This window comes from Pygoscelis adeliae, unplaced genomic scaffold (assembly GCF_000699105.1).
Source record: "Pygoscelis adeliae isolate BGI_AS28 unplaced genomic scaffold, ASM69910v1 Scaffold91, whole genome shotgun sequence".
NCBI classification, from domain to species: Eukaryota; Metazoa; Chordata; class Aves; order Sphenisciformes; family Spheniscidae; genus Pygoscelis; species Pygoscelis adeliae.
In genome coordinates, this window is record NW_008824196.1 from 2,160,776 (window position 1) to 2,173,378 (window position 12,603).

The 12,603-nt window shown below is 35.7% G+C and overlaps 1 protein-coding gene across 1 annotated transcript in view; it reads right to left on the reverse strand.

The window, feature by feature from the left end:
- The window catches only part of DMD (dystrophin), a 1,204,567-nt gene that overhangs the window by 806,110 nt on the left and 385,854 nt on the right, over positions 1-12,603 (reverse strand). Inside the window, 1 exon segment of the mRNA XM_009334780.1 lies at positions 6,832-6,919. Coding sequence (XP_009333055.1) covers positions 6,832-6,919 — 88 coding nt within the window.

A 12,603-nucleotide genomic window follows, 5' to 3' on the forward strand; every position in this document is an offset into this window, starting at 1 on the left:
AAGCACTGAGGAATAAACACATGATCAAATCAAACCTCCACCTAGGGCAGTCCTCTGTGTCCAACAGTGGCCATCAGTAGACATTAAGCAAAGACTAAGAAGCAAGAAACCATAGGTGACATTTCTCTATGATTATTTTCAGACAGGGTTTGGTTTCTCTGATATAGTTTGCCTATGTCTGTCTGTTTTTCAATAATCATGCTTAAATTAAATTTCGTAAAAGAAAACTGACTTTAGTTATTAGAGACAAGGTAATTATTTAGAACTGTTTAAAGGCAAAAGAGCTCCATATACTCTGTGAAGAAAGTAAGGCAATACATATCAAAGATAAGCAAAGGGGTCTTACAATAACATAATTTATAATTATTCCAAAACTTAAACTCAGGTTGAGTTCAAAATCATATTAACTTAAGCATCTCATTAATTTTTCAGAGGAAGTTTACATGTAATTCCTAACCTTTTTACTGGCATGACATGTAATGATACACATAGCAGTAGGACCAATATTGATTTCAAAATTAATAAACTTCTCAATCCATTGAGTAATGTTACATGCTTAAGAACATTTTTAATAACATCATCACTTAGTCATACACTAGTTAACCAGTAAAACAGAAGCTGTGTTTTTACCAAAATAATCAAATTTAGGGTGTTTTTCTATTTCTTAAAAACAAGTTTAAAAGCAAATAAGACAAAAGTCTTCAGTGCTATACTTCCATGATTTTTGATACACTATCAATATGGCTTATCTTGTTTGCAACCCGCACTCCAAATCCCCAGTAAAATTTCTTCATCGGGAATAAAAAATAGTAAAGTTCCTGTGCAATTTTTGAAGGTAGGAGACAGGAAATGGAGTCCTAATTACAGTTAAAAGCCTTAAATACAAAAAGTACTGGAAATCTATTATAATAAAATTTTCTAAGGAACGACTATAACGCATGCTATATGGTAAACCACACTAAATGACAATCTGGGATCATGTCTGTTGTGGAGCACCACAGTTCTCTGGCAAATCCTATTCTGGATTTAGCTCAGGGCTATTCCATACAGTTGCTTGGAAACAGCCCACTTGGAAACAGACTGTGCACTATCTGATAAAGGTTCTCTGGACAGGGTCTGTTTCTAGGATGTTGTTCTAGCCAAGCAAATCGTACATTATTTCAAAAAGTACAAGCAAAAATATAGAAAGGTAGGAAGCCCAGTACTACTGGGAGATAATGGCAACTGTGGCGGTTGGAGCAGCTATACATACACATTATACTCTGGAAACTGGATGGCACAGTTTAGAGGCTGAGCAAGGATATAAAATGAACTTTAAAGCATAAAGAGGTAAACAGTATTTTAACACATCTTAATAAAATCCAACAGTGATCTGGTCTTTTGTGTGCGTGTGTTTGCATCTGGAGATGTGGTATGCATAGCTACATTTTCTTAAAGTGTAATGTCTAATGAACATAACAATATGTGAAGCGGCAGCATAAACCTGCATGGCATAGCATGTCTGAATAACAACAATCAAAGATGACTAGGCACATAGATACTGACTCTTACCAACAGCAAGAACAAACACATATATAGAAGACGAGCCTTTAACTATGCTGTATTTCAAGAAGTGCTTCTGTCCTGTTGTGACTTTGGTTATAAAAGTGCTGTATACTCATAACAGACAGCAGATATCTTTGCCGCTGTGTTCTCTGAACCTTTGAACCTGGAAGACACTGCCTACGAGTTTGGCAGAGTAGATATAAAAAGATCGCTTTTATTTATTCCTCCTTTCCTCTCTTTTCAGCTGTCGCAGTCTCCAAAGTACCCTTAGGCAAGATTATGATCACCAAGGGAAGTGCAGTCATGGATTCTCCTTACATAATAATACTTTTCACTGTAATATTTTCTTCAAGGATTCAGGGGGGACTGTATTTCCGATGAAAATCCAGACTCATCAGATCCTCTTTTCTTCTTTTCACTCATATGTCCCTCTTAACATAACATTTAAATATGTGAAAATACCCAACATTATTCAATTTTCTTTCATTCTTTTCTTTATTATCTAAACTTTCAGTCTAAATGTGATTCCACAAGCGCACAGATGAACAAAGAAATGTTTTTGCTCTTCATGTAACTGAAGTGGACAGTACAAGATTGGAGTGTGCAGAGCCATGTTTGGCAAAAGATTGCAGAGGTGCACCTCCATTAGGCAACACAACATCCTACTGAAAGGAAGACCCATCTGAAAATCTCCATAGGATGCATTTTTAAAACGCTCTTAATTCACAGTCTGCTCAGGTAACTCAAAGTTGTCTATCAGATGTCGGTATGTCATTTCCAGAAGGATGCAAGAAAATGGCCATTACTTGCACTTGAAATCATTTGGGCAAATTTGTCAAAATCTTGCCTTTTTTGAAGAACGCTAGTCCTCCATCTCATTGAAAATGACAAATTAATAATTCTTTGAGTAGTTGATGCAATGAGGGCATAATTTTAATGTTTTTATTTGCTCATTAAATTGGTGAAAATCAAGAATTTGAAACTTACTTCCATGATAAGTACTGATTTCTTCATTTTCTTTAGCAACTTCAGCAATTACCAGCTTTCATTCATGATGTTAACATCAATCCCCTTACTCTGCTTCACTCATGGCAGCAAGACATATCAAAAGTTGACAAGCAGGCGAAGAAATAATATAAAACCCATTCTCTGGTAGAACGATATTATTTTAGGAATAATGGTTCATAATCTTTTCATGTTTCATATTCTAAAAGCTTCTGATATAATCAGTGAATAAATATACTGTACCCAGAGGAAACAGATCATTATCTGAAGTGCATCCATTAATTGTATTACGTTGTGTACCGCGTATAACGAATTGTGTCTGAATATTTTTAATTGTGCAGCACCTTACATGCAAGTACTTTGGAATTGCCACTTAATATGAAGTATATCTTATTAAGTGCATTTATCATTTGCTATGGGTCTGATAGAATAATGTAATATTATCTGAGTTTTTGTAGCTTTTGACTCATAAGTGTATGTGAAATGGTAACTCACAAGATAATATATTTCTTCCACAGAACAATGGCATTTAACAATTACGTTTTTTATCACAACAAATTCATTTGTATTCACTTTAATGCTGCCTATCAAAATTCTCTGAGTATTCATTTTGATGCCCTATTTATTTTATTCTAAACTACTATAATAGTCAAGTGTCCACTCAAACTGCTAAACTGCTTCACTCATGCATCAACAGATTTGTTATTCTATTTTAGAACAGAATTTAGAAAAGAATAACAGAATAGATTTTTTTCCTAGAAACACTGATAAACAGATGTAAGTTTTCATTGGTTATAATCATCAGACTTCTTTAAAAGCATGGGCAAGGAGACACAGAGCACGGCCCGTGTAGAAAATGGGTGATTGGGTAAAGAATCGTCCACCAAAAGCATCAATGATTTCCCCTGTGGTGGGAAAAGTCCTTCAAATGGCAAAATCCAGACACACGGCTTACAAACACAAGAATAGCTGCACTGTGTGAGATGGCCGTTCTTTCTAGTGCAAAATACTTTTGCTGACAATGACTGAAAGCATTTACATAAGGCAAGAATAGTGCCCTGTAAAAATACACTTCCTCAGAATATTTTCCTCTGTGCTAAGGAACAAATAAATGAAACCCTAAGTAAACCAATCCAATTCTCTCCAGAATTGGAATCCTATATTTACTTATTCCCCCTCTTATCACGGTAAAAATAAAAGCAAGAAAATAAATATAAATGATACAGCAATAAAATTCACCACCATTCCGAACTCTTATGATCCACCAGAGGTCTTCATCTTTTTATACTCTTCATCTGTTACATTCAGAATCTTGTTTATGAGCAAAAAGGAAGCACATCTTATATATAAATAAACCCAAGAATTTAGTGATAGCATAATTGGAATCTTAAGAGCCTAATCATTATTAGTACACAATATCAATACACAATAAGTAAAAAATAATAATGCAGTTAAAATTGTCATCACTTGACTTCAGAACTGATCTATGCCTTAAAGCTGTTTGCATTGTGTAGGCTTTTAATTACAGATTACACTGCAAATGCATGACAATCATCAATTGTATCACTGACTGGTTTCCCTAAAGAAAGTACCACACAGAGTTACGATGGGAGCATCATCATCTGTGATTTGTAAATTGTGACAGTTAAAAAGGTTTTCCATTCAAGACAACATAATACATCTTCCTTCCACTAGATGTTCAACTGCGTGTCTCCCACAAATCCATAAAGGTACATTAATTCCAGTTTCTTCCCATGTTATGGAACAGTGTTCCAGCATTAGAAGAGGAAGATATGTAGGCACAGTCAGTCTGTTCTGTTGAACCTTATTTTGCAGATTCAGCAAAACTTTCCTACACTATATCCTTTCCTCTTGTTCCTAGTGAATCCAGAAATCAACAAAAATAAATAACAGAGATTAAGACTGTATGTTCCAAATTAATTTCCACAAGCCACACAAAGATTAAAGAAACTTAGTTGAATTACTGTGGAGAATATAAAGCTGCGTAAGATTATTACAGTTTGAGATGTATGTTTAAAGTTGAGTTACTTTTTTTTACATAACTCTAGTTCAATATCAATTTAGAGTTAATTCCATTAATTGCAATTGCATTAGATCATAATGATTTGGAAGAAATGACAGACAGAAAATGTGTTGTATTTAAAAGTACAAAGGCTGAACATGGCAGTTAACTTCCTCTACACTCAAAGCATAATTTTGAACACCTAGCAAGATACTCCATTTGCCAATTCTTTGCTAAAATCATTTTACAGTTCTCCTCAACTAATGTTAATTATTTAATTCTACTCTCTACCGCTCCCACCTGGTGGTGATTACTGAATTATTTAACCATTTCATACACCATTCTTCAAATAGCCTTTGCAGCAGTCGAGTAGCTGAAAGTCCCATAAACATTTTAGGCTTCAAGTCCAGAGGAACTGTTTCTCTTTTCAAAGGAATTGTTTCTTCCCTAAAACTATGACAAAAAAGCATGTTCATTCTCACAGGCAACTAACTTGTCATCCTTGCTAGAATATTCTTGCTACCAAGGCTACCACGATATATGGCATGATACAGAGCTTAGAGCAGTTGATAGGAAACAGATAAAGTCATGCTGGCTTAGCTAGTCTACCCTGTGCTTGCGTCCCAACTGGAAGATGTGCTTCCTAAAAAAAGGTTTGATTTGGGAGATATTGGAAATATTTATATGCACATCTAGCCACAGTCAAGATCACAACATCTATAAACCATTAATAAGCATGGATCCATGGACTGAAGGAGAAAAAAGAGAACCTTGAGTTAAAACCACATGAGAATATTTAAGACAGAATGTTAATCTACTTGATACCAGGCATGGTAGGTAGTACAGTACCGGAAAAGTAATATATAATGTGCTACTGAGTTCTGCAACTAAAACCAAAATTAGTCACCAGAAAGTACTATATAATGTAAAGAAATTGAAGCTGGAATTCTTGAGGTGCAAGTCTGCATTTGGCCAAAGGAAGAGTGGGGCACTGCTAAATGTGTTCTGGACAGATTCAGCCCAAAATAACAACCTTGATGTGGCACCACACAAATTTCAAATACTGCCTTAAAAGTCCTGTACAACCAGTTCTCCCAGACAGAAAACATGTCCAAAAAAATTGACAGAATTTTTCATATGATCAGCTGTGGAAAACTGCCCAAATGATTTCAAAGAGGGTACAAATGTTACCAGACTCCCTTCAGTCTATTCATGGAGCCTAAGAAGGGAACCCTTGCAACAGTTGTTGCAGCAATGATAATTAAATAAATAAATATGCCCCACACATTAAATATGGTCACTTTTAAAATATTGCACTTTCATACTTAAGCAAGATAATCTTAGGATTCCATCAAATTTGTTTAGCTGGGCCAGTTAGTACCTCAAACTCAAAGCATTTAATTTTTAGCAATTAAATTCTTGGTTCTTCATTATAACAATTTAATATAAGATATATGTTCCCAAGCTCGGTGCATTCAACATCTATATTTCTGGTAATCATATCAGTATGGCAGATATTGGCCCGTGTTTAATATTTTATTGCAAAGTTAGACATTCTTTAATATCAAGGACAATGGCACGACTTACAATTTTACTTCCATCTACCTTTCTTTGGTTTGTCTTTTTCCCTTAAAAATATCTAAAAGTTCAAAAGAATGACATAACAATTTTTTTTTTGAAAAATCAATAATAAAAATAAAAAACTTGCAACTAATTTTCTTTTTTAAGAGTTGTATAAGCGTTGACATTTATTATCTTTGAAAAGCCGAATGCCAAAAATCTCTTCCAAAACCCAATAAAATCTTATATTTTCTATGATACAGAACATTACAGCAACATGTATATTACAAAACATACATTGTATATTATAAGTCAGAAAGCACTTTTTTCAAACTGTTCAGAATAATACCTTCAGAGCTTTCTAACTCAGATGAGTTAATGTACCTTCAAAAGCTTAGCATACTCAGAAAATAAGATTACAACTTAAGTCTCTGTGCAGAACAGATTGTTAATATACAGTTCATTACTGTGAGCACGTTTTACACACATTTCTTTTCATGGTACTGAAGTGGTAAGATTTTTTTCTCTTTTCTAATTAACAGATTTAACATTCAGAAATAATAAAAGAAAAATAAGGTAATATTACTTTACTGTTCCATTTAGACAGTATTTGCTAATATAATTCTTGTGATAAATATGAACCTGTGCGTTTATCAAATCCCTAAGAAGATTATCTAAATCAACTCCCATGTAATTACCATTCACCATCTGTTCCACCAGGGCCTCAGCTGATCTGCTGGCATCTTGCAGTTTTCTGTACTTCTCAGGCTTTTCTCGCTGGATGGCCTGCAGCATGACAGGAAAGGTGAGTATTTCAACAGAGGGATTTTGAAGAAGAAAGTAATTAATCTCAGGGATGTCTTCTGATTTCTCGAGACCATTTAACCTGTCATATTGCCCTGCCAGCCTCTCAATTTGCAATGAAAGCAGCAAGTACCAGATACCATCACGAAGGGAGTCAGTCATAAAGTCAAATACATAAACTGAGAATCAGAACAGAGTTGACAAATGATACACGTCAGTATTTTACAGACAAATGAAAGACACACAAATTAAGAGCTATTCAAAGCCCAATATTTCAGAACAAAAATATATGTTCAACAGGAATTCCTTGTGGAGGAATAGATTTGCTCATTTCTCATGCGGCTCCTATTGATAACAGCAAGAATTGAGCATGCTAACCAAATCACAGGGTTTCATAACACACCACAGTATTGAACCCATATACCATTTGATTGCTTACTTTACTCTTTGGATGGCAAAAAAAAACCCTGTAAAATGCATCTTAAAGTAGATATCTAACATATAAATGAACATCCATACATGAACTACTAATAAAGGTGAGAATTAACTGCAGAATTAACACAGGCTTCTAGTTGTGTGTTGTATCTAATACTCTCAATTCACCTTCCTGTACTGAAAAATTTCTCACCCGTGTTCAGGCTAGCACTCAGGCTAGCTGGTAATGGCTAGTAAAGGCTAGCTGCTAAAGTTTCAGGATATAGTAGGAATCTAAGTTTCTCATTTCATTTTGGGTTGGTAGCAATACAGATGGAAAGTAAAATCATTTTAGTTCTGACAGCCCCTCAATGCTGTCTCATAATTAACATCATGAAGTCATTCTATTGATTTTAAACTAATTTAGTTGTATAATTTAGAAGCTCTAAATCAGAAGCCCAAAGAAAAAGCATAGGGCCACAGCCAAGTTTGATAGCAAAAATATAACAGACTATATGCCTCCCAGAGATCCTGACCAACACAGTCTCTCATAAATCAGTCTCCCTCACTTTATTGCAGCAGATACACACATACAAAAGGATATGCCACTGCAAATCCTACATGACGTGAATGGGAAGGCAACACACAACCCTGGCTATGGCTCCTCAGTCTGGCTGACCCCACTAGGCTTCCTGCTCATCTTATTTATTTCCACAGCAAAGGTGTATTCTGTGTGACTTGACTCTTCAGGTGAAAAGGCTCCTTACAACTGGAAAGAAACCTCAAGTAGGTTTCTTAGGTGTCTAAGAATGCATTTAGTAGAATAATATTATACACTTACATTTGAAGATGTTATTTTTCAAATAGATTGCTATGCTTAGGAGGAAGTAATATAAACACCTTTGAATAAACTCTCTTAAAATAACTTTTGAAGTGCGATGCTTAAAACATCTTCAGTTTAATAAGCAGCAGCTCCCTGGAAGACTTTCCTAGGTGAGGAGACACTCGGAACTTTAAAGAGAGATTTTCAGTTAAATTCACACATTTCCATAGCCTATTTATAACTGCCGTTCGTTTGTGTATATAGAAATGATTAAACAGCAGGCTTTCTAATAATATGCCAAAGCTTCTATCAAACACTTTCAATAAAACAATTTTGCATAAATAAAATATATAAAGAAAGGATATTTAGAGAATTAAGGATGGAAATATGTTGGATTTTGTAAACGTATCTTTAATAGATACCTAAATTATCACTGAAAGATTACGAAGTTTAATCCCAATGAGTTGAAGATGACTGTATTATTTATAGTTTTTGTAGGTCAATAAAATCTTCTACCATTCCACTGCACAATTTAAATATTTTCCAATGTAAAAAAAAAAGTCTATTAATTCTCTGCAGAGTTCCAAAAATTCTTACAGAGTCTTGATTAATACTACTCTGTCTATAATGCCAGGTATAATTAGCAGGAGCGTAACTACAGAGAACTCAAAGGAATCATAAAAACACTAAAATATACTGAAAATAATTTTACTCCGTCTGTAATGCCAGATGTGTAATTGTCATGAGTGCAACTGTAGTGAGCACAAACGAATCATAAAAAAACCCTAAAATATACTACAAGTTAGCTTTTTGAAATATAAAAATGATATGACACTGAAGGCTGTGGCAGTGAACCCTTCAGTGTCCAATAATACATGGTGCCCAGAAACACGTGGATAAATGTCCACCTCTCTCCTGAAAAGTAAGTTTCCAGGTCCTGATAGAAAATACAAGCACTATATGAAAAGTCCTTAAAAATAAACATGAAAATGTGGTACATATCAAACTTTCTGTCAATTACTTTTCTCCATTTATTTTTGTGTAATTAGCACGTATTATAAAAATGAAGCTCCAACACTGGTTACAGGAAGACATGCTTACACACAGAAAGCACAATGCTAGCCAAAGGAGAAAAGACTGTCCTCTTGGTCCTCATACAAAGACAAATTACCTGATCTAGGGAGAAAGGAGGAAATCCACCCCAATTACTTCATAGTACTAATCACGCGGTCCTGCCATTACTCCGTACACACTGCCATTGTTTGCCGAACCTGCAAACGGCATCTTGGATTTTTAAGTCCCTTGGAAGAAGGATTTCCATGGGCACATGTAAAGTGTCTAGAAACGAAGGGAGTAGGAGTCCGGTAACACCTCTTATTTATCTCTCTGGCTCTGTTTTGTTCATTTTTTCCTTTACTAAAAGGGATAAGACTCTAAATTCAGGTTCATTCGTGACACAAGTAGGCTGGGATAAGTTTGAAGAGGTTTGTGAAATTTTGAAACTCTTAAGAGTCTGTACATTGTAATCAACACTTTTTTTGATGAACAATTGTGGTAGCTGCAAAGTCACTTCAAAATATTTCCAAATATATAACTTTCCCTTTTTCCACTCTTTTTGTTTTCTATAGAAGATTTTTTCAGAAAAAAATATACCAATATGAGAGAAAAAAAAGTTACCTTTACAGGCTTTCATCCAATCGGGGATTAATTCTCTTTTGGACTATTTTATAACTAGCAATGCAAATGTATAATAGTCTAGTTTTAACTCATTGAATAACACTAAAAATTAATCTTTAGCTAAATGCCAGCCGAAGGTGAAGAGGCTATTTTCACAACGCTGAGCATTTTATTTAACCCCGAGATTTTAGCTGGCAGTTAATGACTTCATAACCTAGAAAACACTGATGATCCGAGGAATTCGGATGTTATTCATATCAAATCAACATCCTACTTTGAAAGCTCTGTGAAAGGATGCACAGTAGCAGTATTCCCTGGCCTTCTTGACTCTGACCAATTACCCCCGAGGGCAGGAGATGGCAACATTATCATCACTGGCTCTGACAGTGATTCAGCTTTCAAATATCCAGGCCAAACAAAGCATGTCTGAAAAAGGTCACTAAAAAAACCCGAACAAATGAGAACAGGGCTTTTGAGGATGCCAAAAGAACAAATTTAATTGTCTAGGATATCTGACATTTTCCCTTACATCTGTTCCTTATATGTTTACCTTCAATTCTGAATTTCTAGGTGCTTCTTCTTGGGTAACCAAAACTCCTTCCAAGGAGTTTTATTCCCGGTTTATTGGTGTATAGTCTCAAATCTGACATTATTACGCACGATTTTCTATCTAGCAAGCTTTAATTTTTTGCACCTGAACCTTCATATGTTTGAACATGCAATATTGAAAGCTCATTATGGCTTAAGAAAAACAAAAAAGGCCTGAGTCATTGTTAAGTCTGTATTTAATAAAATATACGTACTAACTGGAAAATGTTAACAGTGTGATGCAGCGTAACGACGTTTAAGGCATTAACGTTTGGACGTCTTCATTACTGGGGAGTAGTATGGTTGTTCCACAATGAAACTTCTATACTTATGGCATCCAGTCTCTCTGGCCAGGTAAGACAAATATCTTTCTTTTGTAGCGGGGAAGGGCTATAAATATTTTTGCTTCTCCCAGACATAGGAATGGACTTTTTGTGCATGTCTAATATATTCAATCTACCTAATACATCTGCCAAAGGCTAATTTCCTGCCAGTATCTGAAGAGCAGCTGGCTTAGCAAACACAGTCAGTGCATTTCATACAGCCTGCTCTTGGCTCTGTCTCCCCCAGGCCTCTTCTGAGCTGGGATGGGAGCCGGCTTTTGAACTTGATGAATCATCAGTAATGGCGAAAGTGCTTTCCTTGTGGCTGTTGTTTCTGAAGCCTGCATCCCTCCATCATACAGCAGATGCACTTCCACTATATCATATGGAAGTGACCCCTCAACCAAGAAAAATGATGAGTAGGAGCAAGCTGCCGCAACAAGAAAAAAAAAAATCATCCAACTAGTAGCCTGTCCTCAAAAGAACAGCAGAAAAGAAAGTCATTGGGAAAAAGCCCTAGGACTCAGCACCTACCGTGGTGGGCAATAAATGGTAGGTCTGACATCAGCCAAGCACAGGTGTTCTGTGCTACACCAATATATATATTGTCATATAGGGAGAAAACTAAATGATAGCCAGTAAGGGCAAGATGGGACTTCTGCATGCATGTGTACGTGGTCGCACGCATGCATGTGTAAGTACAACACAGGGGTATGACTACGTATGTCACTACAATACAATCTTTTTCAATTATCATTAACATATGTTTTCCTTTGTGGCATTTCCTCTTTTTTTATACCTCTTCTACAACTTAACTAGAGATTATAATGTATTAAATCCCACACAATCTTTTTCCATTGATTTGAGGCTCATTTTGAGGGAATTAGAAACAAAAAGTGTTAACAAGCAACAATGAAACTGCTCAAATCAATGAACTGGATAGTATTTCCTGCTTTGGCTACTAGTTTTATGGATGGAGACAGAGACCAGACCAGGAAAAGTCAGGTCAGGACAAAAGCTTTAAAACCTGGCATTTTAAAACCTGTGTTTTTTTGCTTTTTTGAAAAGCATGTACAAAGACTTCCTCCATTAAGTGAAAACCGTTCAACACAGAATCCATGTAGTACTTGTAAAGTGCCATCTTTCAGAGTTCTCTCTATCAAATTAATACATGTAATCAGAATGTTTTTTCCCTTAAAACTTGTAGAAACTTCTACATGTAACTTGATTTTCTCCATAAAATGTTCATTTTAAAAAGCAGTGATACTCTGTGAAATCAAAACCAGTCTTGGTCTTTAAAAAAATTTTCAATGTTAATGAAGGATACATGTTCATTTCTCTTATTTCTATTTAGAGTTACTGGTTTGTCTCAGACCCCTCTTGATATCCTTTTCCTGCACTACTTTTCAGTAAAGAAGCTGGAAATTGGTTTCTTACCCATCCAGTTATTCAATTTCCAAGGAGGTCAAAGAAATATCTGAAATATCTCCTGCTATCTGCAGTGTCTTGAATTCAAACTTACAATGCCCAGGCACTGGACAAATTCCACACCTCTTTTCCCTCCTTCCCTCTTCCTCCAGTATTATGTATGTTTTCACCAACCTAAATGAGGTCTGAACAAATGTGGTAGGTAGCGGTTTCTCAGCATTCTTCCTCAGCACCAACATAGGCAAGGCAAGAGCTGCTGGGAACTCCAGCTGGGACCAGAGGAGGGTCTGTGGTTCACCTACCTCCACCCCCTTCCTTGCAGTGATCACCACCTCCTCAGAAGCAAAGAAAAGAAAGGAGGAGGAAGGTGGACCATGGCTCCTGGATCCTTTAATGCTTTTATAAAGTCTTAG